This window comes from Myodes glareolus, chromosome 2 (assembly GCF_982192425.1).
Source record: "Myodes glareolus chromosome 2, mMyoGla1.1, whole genome shotgun sequence".
Taxonomy (NCBI): Eukaryota; Metazoa; Chordata; class Mammalia; order Rodentia; family Cricetidae; genus Myodes; species Myodes glareolus.
In genome coordinates this window covers 15,806,473-15,825,110 of record NC_142027.1, presented here as the reverse complement: position 1 = coordinate 15,825,110, position 18,638 = coordinate 15,806,473, and the positions used below count along the sequence as shown (strand labels likewise).

The 18,638-nt window shown below is 44.0% G+C and overlaps 1 protein-coding gene across 6 annotated transcripts in view; it reads right to left on the bottom strand.

Moving 5' to 3' along the window:
- Positions 1-729: 729 nt before the first annotated feature.
- The window catches only part of App (amyloid beta precursor protein), a 228,801-nt gene continuing 210,892 nt past the window's right edge, over positions 730-18,638 (bottom strand). For 3 of the 6 annotated variants that reach the window (XM_048422326.3, XM_048422328.3, XM_048422330.3), the window contains 4 exons: positions 16,058-16,111; positions 12,346-12,446; positions 9,401-9,547; positions 730-1,707 (listed from right to left, as the gene is read on the bottom strand). In XM_048422326.3, the coding sequence (XP_048278283.2) occupies positions 1,606-1,707; positions 9,401-9,547; positions 12,346-12,446; positions 16,058-16,111 (404 nt within the window). In that variant the 3' untranslated portion in view covers positions 730-1,605. The remainder of the gene's footprint in view (positions 1,708-9,400; positions 9,548-12,345; positions 12,447-16,057; positions 16,112-18,638) is intronic. The other 3 variants (XM_048422327.3, XM_048422329.3, XM_048422331.3) reach the window with 1 other exon arrangement.

The window sequence follows — 18,638 nt, the reverse complement described above, 5'->3', positions numbered from 1 at the left end:
TCTGTTTGGATGCTCACCTCCCTAGAACTGGATGGAGGGGAGTGGACCTTGGACTTCCCACAGGGCAGGGAACCCTGACTGCTCTTTGGACTGGAGAGGGAGGGGGAGGGGAGGTGGGGGAAGGGGAAGGGAAATGGGAGGAGGGAAGGAGGTGAAAATTTTTAATAATAATAATAAAAGAAAAAAAACCTTAGGAAAAGAAAAACAAAGGTGATGTTTCTCTGAAAAAAAGTTTCTTTCTCTACAACTTTCCTTTTGTGTCTCACATTTGAAACATAAGGACCAAGACAGCGAAGCACAGCCCTGTAAAACAGTGCACACCATTAGTCAGACCTATGAAGTCCTTTACCAGCACGAGGAGCTGCGCTCCCCACAGTTTCCTCTTCAGACTCACACTCAGGTGTGAGCGGCCGCAGGAGGCAGAGCCTCACCAGTCCAGATGAGGAAACAATCAACTCCTACTGCAGAACCACACCGGTACGATGGCGCCCCTCCGACAACATACTTAGTCTCATGAAAACACCATTTTATACAAACTGTAGAAAGCTTAGAGGCGCTGTCTCGGCGGCTTCTCTACTCCCTCCTTTGGTGTGCACTGTCTTGTAGCACCGTTGAAGTGTTTCAGACTAGGAACACAGTGGAGCCGGCCTCTTTCTCTCCCACCCTACGGCACTTTCACCACTCAATGGCCACAATCACCGTTATAAAAAAAAAAGAGAGAGCCTTGCCTGGAGTTATTTTATTTAATTTATTTATGTAATACAGTGTAGAAAGCTATCATGGCATAAGCAATGGTTCTGTACAATCATCCTGCAGAAAATTATTTTTGGAGAATTCTTGGTAATTTGAGACCAGCAGAACACTCCCTCCCCCCCACCCGTAAAAGTGCTTACGATGAACAGGGATTTTTTTTTTATTTTTTATCAAAGATCCAAAGATACATGGACAAGAAAAGGAGTTCAAATTCTCAATGCCTAATGTGTGCACATAAAACAGGCACAAAGAAATCAATGTGTATCCTCGCATCCTATGCCACAAAGAGAGCAGAAGCAGCAATCTGTACAGTAAAATGCAATCATGGAAAAACAAATTTCTAAAATCATTTGGAATACTTAAAAATGTTTAAAATGCATAGTGACCAGGAAAAGAATGCTTAGACAAGAGAAGCAGCTAAACGCCCACGCTCACACGAAGCATCCCCCATCGATTTTTAAAGCATATTTCAAGTAGGAGTTAATTGGGTCACAAACCACAAGAATAATATACAACGGGCTAAGGGGCTATGTGTCTGATAAATAATCAGGAGAGAATCTATTCATGCACTAGTTTGATACAGCTAATTTTTTTTTTACAGTACACAAAACCCATTAATAATGTAGTGTAGAGACCAGAATGTAAAGAGAGAGAGAGAATACATTACTGATTTGTATATTAGTTCAAGTTCAGGCATCTACTTGTGTTACAGCACGGCTGTCCAAAGGCAATGATGAGTAAATAAAACAGAAGGGCTTGTTTCTTTCCACGATATTTTATAAATGAACACCGATGGGTAGTGAAGCAATGGTTTTGCTGTCCAAGTTCAGAGGCTGCTGCTGTGGCGGTGGTCTAGTTCTGCATCTGCTCAAAGAACTTGTAAGTTGGATTCTCGTATCCATTCTGCTGCATCTTGGAGAGGTGGCGCTCCTCCGGGGTCACCGCGGCGTCAACCTAGAAAGCAGGTACGAGACTCAGGTTTACAATATACCGACACTTTAAGGGAGCACGGCAAGACTATGCAGTAAAAAGACACAGTGTGAGTGCTCTTCTTTTGCCCAAATTGCAAAACACCCAGTATTTTACCCTCTTTCCCCCTCAACTTCTGACGCCACATGGCAGAGCCAAAGGCTTATGCCGATACTCTATCTAGCCGCTAGGTGGTGCTGACAATCTTGACGCCAGTACTCGCGTTTGCGCAGGGCCCCTTGGCTGAAACAAATAGCTAACACTGAAGACAAGGGCTGGTGAGCTTGAAGGAGTATCACATGGAGAGCACTGGGAGTGACACTTAGGTCCGTGCATCAGAGCCATGCAGGCTGACCGTCTCCGCAGACCGCGCAGGGCACTTATCTTTTTATGGTTGCTAATGGCTGTTCTCGTTTCTCTACTGCACTACCTCTCCCAGTGAGGAGAGCGGAGGTGCTTGCTTAAGTCTGCTGAATTAAAAAGAGCCCAGGCTCTGTGCAGCCACGGGGTGAGGAAGAGAATCTGTTCAGAGGCACACAGAATGAAGCATGTTTTTCCCCAGCAAAGTTAAGGCGTCTTCTAGGGGCCGTATTTCAAAGGGATCTTTCTTATTATGTCCATAAGACTGAATAGACCTTGCAACCTCAGGTGGACCCCATTTCTCATTGCTGAGCATTGCCAAGTGACATCTGGCAATTTACCCAGTGTTTTCTTCTCTGACACTGCCTGTGTGGCACAGTTTGGACCCCGCACGACTGTCTCACTGCAGGGGAAAAAAAAAGTCAGAGAGCACATGGTGTCAATGCTGAGCTACCAGGTGTGTGAATGGACCTACACAGATGGGTCATGGCTGATGTGGGACTCCCCTCTGTATGATGTGAATACCATAGGTGAATAAAGAAGCTGCCTTGGCCTGATAGGGCAAAATAGAGGTAGACAGGGATGATTAAACGGAATGCTGAGAGAAAGAGAGTGGAGTCAGAGAGAAGCCATATAGCCCTGCCAGAGATGGATGCTGGAACTCTGGCCTGTAAGTCACAGCCACATGGAGATACACAGATTAATGGGGATGGGTTAAATTAATATGTAAGAGTTAGCCAATAAGAAGCTAGAGCTAATGGGGCAAGCAGTGTTTTAATTAATACAGTTTATGTGTGGTTATTTTGGGGCTAAGCGTCTGGGAGCTAACTAGCTGCCTTACTCCAACACATGACTACAGATGGACCTACATACATAGGTCATGACTAGCTCCACCTAAGAAATATCTCAGATGGAGAGACTCGTAGACATTAAATCCTTCATAGCCATCGTGAGATCCCACCTCACAGTGACTCTTTTAAGCCTGGGCATGAGAGAGACTTCATGACACGATCACCAAGCAGTGGGAATAGGAGCTTCCAAGCCCTCCCTCCACAGGCAACTCCTGCTTATTGTCCCTGACTTCTCTTCAGATGGGAGCTGTTCCCTTCTTCCCTCCCGTGAGAGCAGCCTGCAGTCTTGTCCCCAGGTTATTCCAGGGCTCTGGGTGTTTCCTCCTCGAGCAGGTGCTACTACCTAAGCCAGCACTCAGACAACACTGCTCAAATGGTTGCCTAGTTAGCATCATTGCCCCTGGGGACTAACACACAAGTGTGTTCTCCCATCTCCTCCAGTTTCCTGAGGTCTGCACTGTTGTCAACAAATGAGGTCACCTTGATTTAATTGGCAATTGTGTAATTGGCCACAGGCTTGTGAGTTAAAATGTCTTCTCCCTACAGATTAACTCCCAAAGTGAGAGCATTCAGTCACTCTTGCAAGTCTGCCTGCTAGGGACCAGCCTGTCTGCAATCATAAGTCATTTTTTAGATAATTTATTTAATTTTAAGCACATTGGTGTGATCAGGCTTTAGATTCCTGATCCAAACTGAGTTACAGACAGTTGTGAGCTGCCATGTGGGTGCTGGGAGTGTTTGAACCCGGGTCCTCTGGAAAGGCAGCCAGTGCTCTTAACTGTTGAGCCATCTCTCCAGCCCCATCATGTGTCATTTTAACTTGGGCATCCCCCCCCCACTCCTTTGTATTACCCCATAATTGAGATTTCTAATAAGGGAATTAATGATAAATCTTCCTTTGGAGACCAAGCACGAAGCTGCTGTTTTTTTCGTACAAAGAAATGCACACAACAGCTGGGTGTTAGAAAATATTCCTCGAGGAGGAGCTGCAGCCCTCACACTACCTGTCCACAGTAATTTGCATTTTCCAAGAACTGCAGAACACCTGCCCGTTTAATACTGTTATTTAGTTTCCGCTCTTCAAACTCCAAAGCAAATGCTCAAGGGAACCCCGCCAGAGACCCAAGGCTCGGAGCTGGCTCAGTCCTGGCATCGCAATCCCCTGTTTTTTCTTGGTTTGTTTTACCTATTAATCCTTGATGCCCTTTGCTGTTGGGAAGCAGAAGTGTTGACGATTCCTGCTATGGGGCAGCTTGGCTCTCAGTGTTTACAGGGCTCTGAGAGTCCGAAGGGATTGCTCTTCTAAGCGACACCCGAGGAGGAGTCTAAATGGCATCTTTTAATCCTTAGTCCTTTTGAATGCTGGAAGTGAATAGTCATGTCTGCAGAGAAATCTCCAGCTAAACAAAGAGCAGGGGTGAACCTTCCTCATAGCAAGGGTCTTCAATCCCTTCCTCACTGGCAAAGCTACCACGGGCACTGTGCCAATCCCTCTATAGCCAGATATGGTGTGGACACCCTAATACTGCTTCCGTCAATCAACGCTGAGCTGAGGCAGCTTGAGTTGGTGGTAGAGTTCTAGAAGGAATGATACCCCAGCATGGGACGAGGGAAGGAATATCCCCTTGTTGGAGAAGAAAATACGGTCATCACACTAATGAACGTTCTCCCCCCCGGATGTCTGGACTGGACAAGAGAGGGACTGATCAGAAGTGAGCCTGGCTTTTTTGGACAGCACATGGCTTCAACGGCCCAAACAACTTGAAGAAACAGAATCAATGTGCTGAGAATTGGACCCAGTGCATGCCAGGCAAGCACTCCGCCACTGGACCTAAACCCCTCCTCCCCCGACACTCCAGAAGAGGACACTTAGACGATTTTTATTATCTTTGCTTGCCTGTTTTTCGAGATAGGGTTTCTCCGTGTAACAGCTCTGGCTGTCTCGGAACTTGCTTTGTAGACCAGGCTGGCCTTGAACTCACAGAGATCCGCTTGTCTCTGTCTCCCGAGTACTGGGGTTAAAGGTGTGCGCCACCACCGCCGCCCGGCTGAGGACTCTTCTGCTCTTGCCAGGCCACTTTCCTACTCTTTCCACCCCTTCCAGTGCTGACTTTCTGCCCAACTCTGAGCCTGTTCATTTTTGTAATTATGGTTCCATTCCTGTCTAGGTAGCTTAGTGACAGTCATAGCCAATGTTAAGTTTCTGCAGGTGGGCTCAGGACCTCCATGCTTAGTTCTTTACAATCATCTTGGATGCTTTCCTTTGCCCTTCCAGTTCCTCCTCTTGCTGCTGCCTGGAAGCCATCTGTAAGCCAGAAGTTTGCTTCTCATTTAACCCCAAGTCTCTCTGACTGATCTGACCCCCCAGGTTGGTGGCTGCCCGTGCACCCATGCTCCCAGGAAGAAAGGACCTCTAAGGCCATGCTTCTATGATGTCACCAGTGTGACAACACAATCCTCAGGAGAAAGGTCATATGCCGTGATTCTGTGGAAAGCTAAAGAAGCAACTTTTCTTATTTGGGTCACTGAGGAAATGACTGGGGGTATGGGAGCAGGGAGGGAGCAGTGTCTTCCTCGGAGCCGGGAACGACAGAGTTCCTTTATGTTCTACGATAAAGAGGCAGTGTGGCTTCACTTTATTGGGGCTGAAATTTCTCTGTGCGTACTGAAGATCTACAGTCCATACATTTCCAACATCGCTGACAGTGAACCTCAGTGCAGAGATGGGTAACGGAGGCAGAGGATGCTCTGCCACTAGCAACAGACCGAATCTCAGGCTTGTTTAGGAAGCAGTACACTCAAGGGCCGTGACGTCATGATTCATGCCAGCTACCACATCAGGAAACATACCTGGTAGAATGAACCTCCGGCGTCACGCTAAGCAAACCATTAAGTCAATATTTAGTTCTTACTTTTTAATAAACTAAACCCAACTGCTCATTTCTGATGACTAGCTACTGTGTCAATAAAAGCCACCAGGCTTGTGTGCATTAGGCTTGTGTGCATGTCCGCTCTCCCGCCACGATTTCCCTGGGCTTGTTACCTCTGTGACCCAGGGGAGTCTTTCATTAAAAGAACAAGAGCTGCTTTGGAAGCACATGCTCCCATCATGCTCTGGTGGTGTGAAATACATTGGTGATGTCTTGAGTTATCAGGACACAGGATCCACTCATTACCCTGCTTTGTTCTTACTGAGACAGGTCTATTCAACCACGAAGGAAATTAACCAGAGCTGTGAATAAAGCTATTTCCACATAGAGGGTTGCTTACATACACAGGAGATTGGCTCCAAAGCCAAAGATGAAGGATGAAGTCTCTTACCCAATAAAGCCTGGCATTTGCATATAACCTACACACATTCTCCTGCATTCTTTAAGTGCCCCCAGATGACTATGACTTATAATTCTAAATACTATCTAAATGCAAATAGTTGGTACAGTGATTATTTAGCAACTAAGCTATTCACGTTTAGATGCATTGTTTTCCCAATATAATTTTGCTCTGCAGTTAGCTTGACCCATGGCTGTGTACACACTGTTACTGAGTGTGAATAGCCCCATAAGTTAGGCAGGGGAGGATCACCAATATCCAGTGCACACTCTAGGCACCAGCAAAGGGACCTTGAGTGTGAAAGCCATGACAGTGTGTTTCACTACCGATACCCCAGGCTGAGCAGCTACTCTTGGTGGCCTGCTTCTACCATTTCAGCTAAACGACACCTCCCCAAGGGCAACGGATAGGGGCAACAGTACAAGCAAGTTCTATTTCAACTCTCTGGCCAAATGCAGACTCAATACCGAGCTGGACAAAAACATAGACTATAAAAGGGCAAGAGGGAGTTTTCAGACTCTCCTCAGCATCCTTCCCTAGGACAAAAAGACTCTAGAGGGAATCACGAGAAAATCCAGGCCATTTCTAGGTGTCCAAGAAGACACCATTTGGACACACTGAACAGCAGTCTTCCCCTAGGATGCCCCAGTGTAGAGAATGACTTCCGGTTCCTTTGAATCTGGTCAGCATGTCAACCTCTTTCCTATGTCATTCTGAAGAGACATTGTTTGCTAGCTGACAAAAAGAAACACTTGGCCCAGGCTGAAGAAAGGGTGCTTAGAGACTTGGTTTTCCTGGAAGGGAGAGGTATCATTTCTGCTATAAGGCCTGCTCAGAAAGCAACTCAAAGGAACCAGCGTTAGTACTATGTGTTAGTGCTGAAGCCTGTGGGGGATTTTCATCTATCAGCAGGAACGGAGTCCTGGTGGAAGCATCGCTTTTCTGTGCAGCTTTCAGTGGGCATCACTGTGTCCTTATCAAAGTCTTCAGACTGTAGCTGCATTATAAGAGAGGATGTGAAAGCTGGAAGCAGCCACTACAAAGTCGTGAGGGTGGACTGGAGCTCAGTTATGACTGGTACCTTAGAAGGACGGGGTCAGGACACAGTAAGAGCTGTGGGAAGCCATGTGAAGACCTTAGCAAGACAAATATGTAGGACAGATATTTACAAACCAAGGATAGAGGCCTCCGATGAAACCAACGCTGCCGACCCTGAGATCACAGACTTCTGAGTTCTATCACTTGGCAGGAAAATGCATTTTTGTTATATAATCCACTCAGTCTGTGGTACTCTCTACGGCAGCCGCAGCGAGTGGAGATAGGCCCTAGCTGTGGCGTCAAGATGGGCATTTGATAGACATTTTTCAGACAGGAAGTCCCACCCTGGACAGAGTCACCGATTTAAACAGAATACTATTAATAAAATACAAAGGAGTTTTTGAACCATTCACATATGCAAAAAGGGGATTGAAGTTTAAAAAAAAGCAGATTTTTAGAAACAAGAGAAAGATGTATCGGAAATAATGTTTGTCGGTGTTCGAAGGATAAACTTAGGTATACTACAGAAAGAACAAAACCCCAAATTTGGCTATCTGAGCATGTGCGTGTGTACACGTTTGTGTGTACATGCATGTGCAAAGGCCAGAGGTTGAGGTCAGGCGTCTTCCTCGATGCTCTCCACTTTGTTTTTTGAGACAGGGTCTCTTCCTGAACCTGGTGCTTGTCGATTTTAGCAAACTCTCAGGTTCACCTTTCGCTCTTCCTCAGTGCTGGCATCATAGGCAAGCACTGCTGTGTCTTTTATGGGGGAGGGAGTGTTACAGATCCACACACAGGTCCTTATGCATGTGAGTATGCCTCCAGACCCAGAGTTACTGCTTGTCTGAAAAACATGTATTTATACTCTAGTTTGTAAAATATTCAGGTCAAAAGACCACAGTTTCCTGGGTCTCGCCCAACACACTGGTCTTTAGTCTGTCCACATCAGCAAAACTGGGAAATTAAAACCTACAACAATCCCATGAGCTTCCCTGGGAACAAGCTGTGGAGACACTGAAGCCTGACGAAAGTGAGACTGCTGGCTTCCTTCACTGGAGTTTACTAGATGATCCCTGCCCTCGGATGACTGAGGATGGCTTGGGGCACGCTCTCTGGGTTTAGTGAGATGCCTAACACGGGCCTCTGATAGAAAGCAACACCCATTGTGTGGGGGGACCTGGACTATACTAAGTTTGGTGCTGTGCCAATCTTTTTATTTGATTCACTTTTCTCTCATCTATAAAATGAGATGGGTTTGGCCACAGAGCTCTTTCAGTCCTAGAACACCTACACTATTAACTATCTAAAAGTTACGCACACAGTGAGGCTTGAAGAGTTCTCTAACACCACAGGTGTTCTTTAAATTCATAGAAAGATCCCGTTTGTGAATGTGTCCTCCCTTTTGCTCTTTCCTCCCCACATTGGGAGTGGACGGAGCTGCATTTGAACCCTGTACGTTTTGATGACATAAATTGACTTCTGTACTAAACATCCCCCCTTGGCTGGCCTGTAGGTGGAAAGACTATCTGTCTAGCACACACAGCGTGGGGGCCTCATTGTACATCTTTCCTGTCTCAGTGTTTCACAGTAATAGTAAGAGCCATTACTAAAAATTAGTAATGATTAATTAGCAAAATTATTTGTCATAAGCTGGCTCTACTCAAAGACCAGATTACTTAAGGGCCCAAACAAAACAAACAAAGACCAGGAATGAATGTCTAGGTTTTAGTATTTTTGTCAAAAAGTAAACACCTACCCTTCTTAATCATCCTTTCTGACTTTTGATATTGCTTCTGTTATTTAAGGAAAAGTATACTTTGTTCTCTTTAAAGTTGAACATGATAATTACTCTTGTTTTGGTCAATTTCAATATAAATTATAAGTTAAAGTAAGAACATAAAATGTTAGTGAGTGTTCATTAAATCCACAGGAACCTGGAGTGGATGAACACCACAGTAAGGCGTGAGCTGGAACCAGAGCACCATAGAGGGATACTGTTCTTCTCCCAGGTGGTCGCTAGGCCAATGTTCAGGATGCTTCCTTGCCTGTACGTCCTTCATTTCACTCATCCTTGCAGACCACCTTTCAGGTCTACCTACCTCCACCACGCCATGATGGATGGATGTGTACTGTTTCTTCTTCAGCATCACCAAGGTGATGACAATCACTGTTGCTATGACAACGCCGCCCACCATGAGTCCAATGATGGCACCTTTGTTTGAACCCACATCTTCTGCAAAGAACACCTTGAAAACAAGCCAAGGAAAAGAACTGTAAGTGGAGGGGACATGGAAAGGAGTAAAGTTTCAGTAGACCCTCGTGTGAGATGGTTGAGGTTGTGGGTCCCTACCAATGAGTAAAGCATGGCTTCCCAGGTTCTCAGAAGTCAGTACTTCTCAAAACAGAAGTCTGCAGAGATGTGAAATTCTTTGACAGCTAAGTGTCTGGTAAAAACCATAGAGGTGCCCAGCATAGTTCTGGACACAGGTGAGCACTTTTCTGCCCTTAGCTAGTTTTCAAACCTGTATGGTCTATATATAAAGACCCCGAAACACAGGAGGCGATCAGAGGGACAAGGACAGCCCAGTTGCCTACTTCACAGCGCAATAGCTCAGTCACATTCAGTTAACCATGAGATGCACTCTGTGCTTTAAAAGCGCCACGTTTCCAAAGGGAAGCAATAGGCAAAGAGGATCTCAGAGTTACAAACAGCTCATACTGTATTATATTGTCTCTAGAAACTAAAATTGACTGCTTTACTCTGGTCATTTATATTAAACACAAGAAGAATTCTGACACCATCACAAAGAAGAAATTTATTCACTGTGATAAATCCTCTAATATATATATATATATATATATATATATATATATATATATTCTCTATGCTCCCTACAAAAGCAAACCATTATTTTTTCAGCTTTGTCTACTTAGGTGGAATAACAGATACAGACCTCACTGTAATCATCTTGTTATATAAGAGATGATCTTATGGTAGATAAAAAAAAGTGGTGGGGAGGGGGAAGGACTATTCCTAACCATACACCACATTCATTATGTAAGTCAGTGAAAACAGCTCTCTAAATAAGTCTTTCAACGCGGCTTCAAGACAGGCGAATGACCGATTTTCATCGCTAAATCTATCACACTGGCAATTTGCAAAGATGAAGTAAATGAGAGCAGATAAAAAAATTTCTAAGCGGATGTTACTCACGGTGCATCTGCAACAAAATTAGAAACGGTTCATAATTAGTCCCCTTGCTAGCCAAATATGCTAGCTCAACATATTTATTAAAGGAAATCATTAATTAGCTAATGATACTACAGTGAAGTAATCAGGAATAAATGTGAGTCTGGACATATCCCTATGTCTTTAAGGAAATACTGTAATTCTGCAATATTCACTGCACTAATTATAGTGCATTATCTTATCAGCTAGCACAGTGGAGGGAGCTGATGCCCCTAATTGCTGCTACTGCCATTAGTCACTGTCCCATTACAGGAGTTCATGCAATTACTCAGAAGGGCGTCCATGACATCAGCTCAGGAAAGCGCGACTCTGCCTTCATCTTCAGCTCTCTGCCCCAGCGCCCAGTCCTTCAGCAGTTCCCCCAGTTTTGTTTTCAAACCTTTCAGCTCCAGCCGGATCAGGAGCATCCCTGATTTCACAATACCCGACACAGCAACAAACTTGCCAGGGAAAACTACGCTAACGTTGTTTTTTTTTTTTTTTTTCTGGAAAAAAATTAATGCAAATCTGAATCCCAAGCCAGCTTTGGATTTGCTACAATAATTCAGAGATGAGAAGCCAAACAATAAAAGCTTTTTCTTTTGGAATTTCATACTAGGATCAATACACTTTATTTATAGCCACTGGAAAGACATTTAGAACCCATAAAGGCATCAGACTGCAGGCACACTTACTCTGTGGAACAGCAGTGCTGGGATACTTATCAAGCATCACTCTGCAAGAATTTTATCACCATTTTTTGCTTCATCACCGAATGCATGAAAGAATTGTCTTCTTTACTTTAGCCCTTTATTATAACTGATAACAGGGGAGGAACTCTAACCATCTGGGACTTTGCACACTTGAAATGCAGGGAAATTATATAACCCCTGTGTGGCTATGAAGAAGACACTTGCTTTTCTATCCTTCCCAGTTCTAACATTAGGAAGAAAAATGCCATTGTCTTAAAAGAAACCACTATCTTCTTGGCCCAAGGTTTTTGGCGACGGGCACTAATGGGAAGATGAAGAGTCAGGGTCACCCCTTGCCTCCACCCACCCTAACAGGGTCTCCACTCTTTCCCCTTCTAAGACAAATGAAATCCTGGGAGGTGGGAGGAGTGGACGGGTGGACAGATGACTGAAAAGCTCTACTTGCAGATGGGAAGTTGAGCAAACAGCATAAAAAATGTTCAAAAGACACATGTGCTGTTTGCATGTTTGAGACCCTGATTCTTCAAATAAAACTGTAATAGATGGGGAATAGTTATGACCAGAAGGGTTTCAGAAATCTGGATTCTGCAATTTCTGTATTTATGTGAGGAGATGATCTGATCTGGAGATCAGAACCAAAGCGAAACAAAATTCATTGATGTGTCCTACACACAGTTCACATCTAGCCTAAACAGAGTTTTAGAGACTCCCTTTCAAAAGCTCACGGTGTCAAGTTTCTTGTTCGTGGTATTCTGCCAAGGGTCGGGAAGTAAGTGGTAGAGCTTTCATTTTTGGATATTGGGATTAGTTATGTTCAGCCTGGAAAACCCATATGCCTAGAAAGCGTAGTGCACGGACATCGGCTGACGTGGCTGGGGCACCGAAGTCCGTGACACTTTTAACTGCCCGCCGGGCTCAGCTGCTTCTGGTCAGGAAGAGCAGCTCACACAGCTCCATTTACTTTTCCTCAGAACTTCGTGATGATCTAGGCAAGCGTTTGGTTTTAGTTTTCCTTCCCAGGTTTGGCACAGGATGAGCCAAGTGTTAGCATGCCATTTGGGCAGACACACAGTTGTGGGGAGAAGGAAATCATTTCGCATACCAGTTTTTGATGACGAACTTCAAATCCTGAATCGTGTCCGAACTCTGCATCCATCTTCACTTCAGAAATTTCTTCCGTTTTGATATTTGTCAGCCCAGAACCTACACGAAACACAGAGTATGTAGGATAATCAATTAGCCACACAAGGAGACAAAGGCTGCCAAAATTTCTTTCTAGGGCAGAACTTTTAGAAAAATAGATTAAGGAACTTCTTCAAGAAAAAAATTACATCCTAGATTTAAACCATTAACCACTGCCTATCAAGCAAAAAGTCTAAGGAAATTTGAAAACAATATTCCTACGGCCAAACACATGCTGTAATTCTAAAGGGGAGGGAGGGAAGGAAAAACTCAGTGCTGGCTGGGATGTTGGGTTAAATTTGTACCTGAGAAATGTTGACTTGGTTTTAGTGGCCTATGGTTCATTATGTGTGCATTTCTATGGGCTGTCATTACTTCAAAGGAAAAAAAAAACAACGCAAAGCTTTGAAAATGAACATTACTGACCTGGGAGAACAAAACGATCACTTTGGAGTTTTGTTCTAATTACAGATAAATTACGTTCACATTTCTATGCACAGCAAGCATTGCCAGTCACAGAATCCGTTGACCTAAGCAGCCTAGCTCTCTAGTTATCCACACCACATGGAATTGCTTCATCTGCTGACTATATAAAGCAGGAGCGTACAACATATAAAATGCTTCTTTGGGACTAACAGAATTTATTACCTAATTCTTCCTTCTCTACACATGGATACACGATTCTTGGACCAACTGTTACAGTATGCCATGATTCAAATAATAATTCGAGGCTTAAAACTAAAATGTAAATACATTTTAGAAGTTAAAGAGAAAAGATGTTTCATTTCTGTTTTGTATGTATACAATTCAGAAGATGTCTACACGCTTAGGAGTACCATTACATGTTTAGCATGTATATAATTTGGAAGACGTTCTACACACTTAGGAGTACCATTACAAAGAGATTAACAAAATGATAGAATGAGGAAATAAATCAACAGGAAAATATCTCTTGCGGGTCATAAAACTGGATTGTTAGGCCTGGAGAAGGTTGGGGATAGGGTGTAATGGAAGGGTAGCTCAATAAATCAAGTGAAGAGCCCGCTAATGTGTTTTCTTATTGTCTTTCAGAGTCTGCTTTCCCTGGGAACATTCCAGAAGGAGTTAAGTAGCTGTGATAGTCACTATGTCCAGAAATCAGCGTCACTATTGTTGTGGCTTGTGGGTAACACTATATTCTAAAAGTTACAACATGCTGGCTTTTCAGATGCGAAAGGGAAGAAATCGTCATGATGACGTAACAAAGGGGGTTGTGCTGGGTAGCAGTAAGCCAAAACTCACAGCCTTGCTTTGTTTTGGAGCGACAAGAACGATTGTTCAAAAACAAAGGCATAGGGCATTTCTGGAAAGGGTATCTATGTCTGGAAAGTGCAAAAAGGCAATTTGGTACAGTAGAGCCAAACGTGTGGTGGTTTCATGAAGTGTGGCTATAGCGTTATTAAAACATATCAGCAACACAAGGAGGTATTAATCCAATATAAACAACATGGGGAGGTATTAATCCAGTGTAGACAACATATGGAGTTGTTAATGCAATGTAGGCATCATAGGAATGTATTACAGGGAATCTAAAGACTTGGCAGACTCATTGCAAGCACAAAGCACAGATGGAGCCTACATAGCTCCTCAGACCTTTCCAGCAAGTACCATGTTCATAAACATGGCTTAGCAGATTCTTCCTCATGTCCAGTGAATACATTCTTTCTCTTTGATGGCTATCTTCTGAAGGATTTTCCCCCTTTCCACTCCACGTGCCTTAAATTTTACACTCCCCTTTCTGGAAAGTTCCTTTCCAGGGAGTTCACTGGTAACACAGCCTTATTTCCTCCTTGCTGCTCCCAACACAAACATCTTTGTGTGCCTTCATGTATCTCTTTCTGTCTTTTGTCTTCCCATCTTCCTAAACAGGCAAAGTGTGTTTTTCCCATTATTTCAGGCTCCTGGGAGCAGGGACCTTACTGTTTACTCTTTCTGAGTCTCCACAGAATTTACTACATTGATCTCTCATGGACTAACACTGCTACGCTGCAGCAATGACATTAGATAGCTTTCCCTGGCCTGTAGAACGCCATTAGCTCTTCTCTCTGCCTGTCAGTGTATGAAAGTATCTTTTATGTCTTAGGTTAAAGTAAATAAAGTGAAAAATTAATTGGCTGGTGGCATGAGTGGGTGCCCGATTATTTCGACAATAACAAATATATCCTTGTACAATATAGAAATTTGATAAAAATCAGTCTCAATATTGCATTTTATGTTTATAGATGAAAAATACGTCATCCTTTAAACATAAAACGAGTAGTGCCATTTAAAAAAGCCTTGGAGGTAAGACCAGCTTAAGCTAGTTTTGGTTGTGGCAAAAATTGTTCTGGCCCTGGTCTTGGGCTTCACCAAGCTGGCAGAGCAGAAAGGGAAAGCCAACTGCTGGCTCCCTGGAAATGAGCACTGACACTAGCACTAAGGAGGACGTTAGCAGAGCCCAAATAGTGGACAACTAACTATAATTCAAGGTGCCTTTAAGAGCACTCAGACAAGAGGTCATCAGATCAACGAGCTCAGCTGTCAATGTGTGACTCCACAGCATGAATCAGAGTATGGGGTCATGACAATGGAAGGACTCTCAAAGTCTACCTGGGACTACGGCTGGCTAAGCCAAGGCTAGAGACTTTATTGACGAGATCAGAGCCATTTCTGATCTTGCTATGGATAAATCTGAACCAGGAAACAAAGACTATCCTCCCTTTACTGATGTTCTCAAGGAAGGTTAACTATTTAATGGGATTTAGGGGCAAACAAAAAGGAAGATATGTATTATTTGAAAAAAATCTAGAATATACAGATCTTTCAATTCACCACTGTTCTTCTTTCTGATTCACTTTGTTGACCACTATCATCGGGGTGAAGCTGTCCATTAACTAGATACATGCATGTTCTACATCTCTCGTGGTGTGACATTATTCCTAAAATCAAGTTTAGCCAGAGGCTAAACATATAACAGTGGGTCAAAACACATTTCTTTTTCATCTTGGGAAACTGTGTAGAAAGAAGTATCTATTTTGATAGTGAAGAAATTTGTAATATAAAAAACAATGGGCTCCTATGCAAAATTATGCATATACATCTGTTGTGCTATTTTAGGCAGCAGCTGAGAGTAAGTATATATAATCCACAAAGGACAAAAAGTATTCCTGGGTCTGGAGAAATACCAATTATGGCATTTTTAGGAAATGGTGTCTGTTTTCGTAACCAACAGAAATCTGAGCCCACTCAAGGACCCCTATGAATACTAACCAAGAAAGAGAGGGGATGCCTGTAGCAAGACCTAATTCACCACTGGAAGCTACACCTCCCTGTGCCTCCATCTTGGAAGACATTTATTAAATCATATCCCCACTTAATAAAAAGAAAGAAATCAAGAGAGAGAACACCATATTTGAAAAGACTTGCTTTGAGTTTCGAAAGGAAAGCTCAGAAACAAAAAAGTCGGTCATGTAGGAACTTGTGAAGTGAAGCATTAGCAGAAGCAAAGAATTTGAAATCAAGTTTGGTGCCTATAGTCGTTCTAAATTGCATTCTGCAACACGTGCAACCCCGAGAGGCACGTTTCCTGAGGTGCTGAGCGGAGAGGCAGGTACCTGGTCGGGTGGTCAGTCCTCGGTCGGCAGCGGGGCGGGCATCGACAGGTTCGACTGGTGCCGGAAGCGAGAGACAGAGAGCAAACAAGACAAATCAAGATGGTTAAAGTCGTGGCTTCTGAACACAGAGCAGGGCAAAAGCGCGTGCAGTAAACAAGGTGCGAAAAGGATCAGCTGGAAAAAGAACCTCCGGGTATCAAGGATGGGAGGGGTACCACTTCAAAAGGCTTAGCGCTGCCAGCGTGCCAACGCACTTCCTTGGTTTGTTCATAAAAGTACTCCCCAGGATGTGCACCAGCATCACAGAAGAAGGCTGGGGAGGGTGGAATTTCCTCGGCGCTAGGTTAGAGGTAGGTAGTTTCCTGGCTTTTGATTGGAAAGAAAATAGATTATTCCCAGCCCAGCAGTAAACATTAAAGATATCTCCTTCTACAACTGTCCAACCTTACCTTCTTTTTCCAGTTAATTAACTACAAAAGGATTAGTCGATGGCCAGAGGAAATGCAAATATGATTTTACCAGGAGAGCAAAGCTTCACCACGCAATGTGCTATTTAGTGAGGCAATTTCCTTCTTAGGCTGAGGTTAGGAGAGGTAACCCACGGGCTCTCACTGTCTCTCTTTTGAAAGGGCAGGTTTCTTCTGAACAGATGACATTCAGCTGAGTTGTGTGAAATGAGACCATTTCCTTTCGTATTGGCTGAGAGTCACAATTATTCCTTTGTCTGCATCCTGGGACCGATCCAAAGAAAACAATGGCAGAGGTACAACAATTCCCTGACCACGGTTCTGCACCAGTTGGCATTCCCAGGGTGCTGTGCATTGTTGGGAAATACTTCCCTGAGCTGACACTGATCTTTGAAGAAACAAGGAAGGGAGAGGGTAATCAAGTCTTTAGGATTAACAGGTGGCTAAAGGGCAGAACTCGAGGGAGGAGGAAGTGCCCTGGGTCAGGATTGGCAGGTGTGAAAACGAGAGAAACGTGAGCACAGAGTGGAGGGAAGCCAAGGTGAGGTTCGTGAGGCCTTGGGAGCAACAGTTTCAACTGCTCAGCCTCCAGAGGCTCACAGGCCAAGCAACCAGTGGAGACCACAAACCCAAATCCGTTCTGAATGGCAGATGTTGGCAAGAATAATGGCCCAACATCTTGGGCATTAGGGAACAGACTGACAGTGAGCTGTCTTCATAATATGAGCAAATCACATCTCTGAGCTCATTAAGAGATTCGGATACATCAAGAGGCGGAAGTGGTTCTGACTTTGCCCATGTGAGACTGACAAGGTGGGGAATAGAAAGAAGGGGGAAGGGAGTGATGAAATCCAGGCTCTGCACAAACAAAGTGGGTGACTGGGTAAACATCATCTTATAGCGTGAGAACTTTCCAAGTCGATTTTTACAACTATTGGTCCTCACTGGAATAGAAAGACAGATGGATGTTATTATTTTCATTTTTCCATAAGAGGAAGTTCTCACGCTATAAGATGATGTTTATTGAATGTCTGGTTATTTCAACGATGACATTTACAGTTTCTCTATAGCTCATTTACCATCAGGAATGTGCACTGTGATTGTATGCTCCTGCAGAATGGAGTTAGCTGAAGGGGGGCTACTTTCTACCTGTCTTGATGAGGGGGGCTCAATGGCGCAGCAGCCACTGGTGTGACCCTCCACTCACTCTGACAGCCACACCTTAGGAAATGTGCCTTTGACTCAGGGAAATGACAGTGTCTGTGGCATAGCAGCAGGATGTAGGGACGGCGGTCTCATAATAATGCACCATTACTGTGGCAAGGCCGAAAATTTATTAGTGTGTATAAAAACCTAAAAGACATTAAGTGCTATTCATTAAACTTGGGTAAGAACATAATTCTGATAAATTTTCCTGATATGGAAAATTTAGTGTTAGGATATTATTTATGATATGAAACTTGTTTGTTGTCTACTTATTTATTTTTAGTGATTTGGGAATTTTGCTCATACATTCAGTGTGCTTCGATCAACTCCCCATTCCTCCTCCATCCCTCTCCCACTAGTCCCTCCCAGTTTCAAGTGTTCTTCATCTTTTCCCACCCACGGATTTCACTCAGCACCGCTAACATACATACTGATGGAGAGACAGCTACTGAACCTCGGGCCACATCTTTGAAGAGAACCGATTGCCTGTCTCTTCCGAGTCATCAGCTGCCAATGTCCTCGGCTAGGGGTGGGACATCACGGTCACGGGGATTTAGTGTGGCCAGATTCTGTGCCCGTTATTACTCACCCTTCCAATTGCTGAGCTCATCTGTGCACCTAACTGCCCTGCTGTGCCCTGAAAACACTGCTTCATCATACTCATCCACCCACTAAGCTCTCTTTGCTCCGGGTAAAATAACCAAACAGCCAGGCAACTACTGATCTTGACTATTTTTGTTGAGACAAACAACGTTTTTCTGGTAAGCATTTGAAGCAACGCCGATAAGGGCGTCAAGGACAATGAGAGGAAACCCTTTGAGAACTGTAGGTATTTTTAGTAGCTCAGGGTGTGCACATGTGAAAAAGAGGCGAGGAGAACAGGGGACACATTTCTGAGGGAAGGGAGC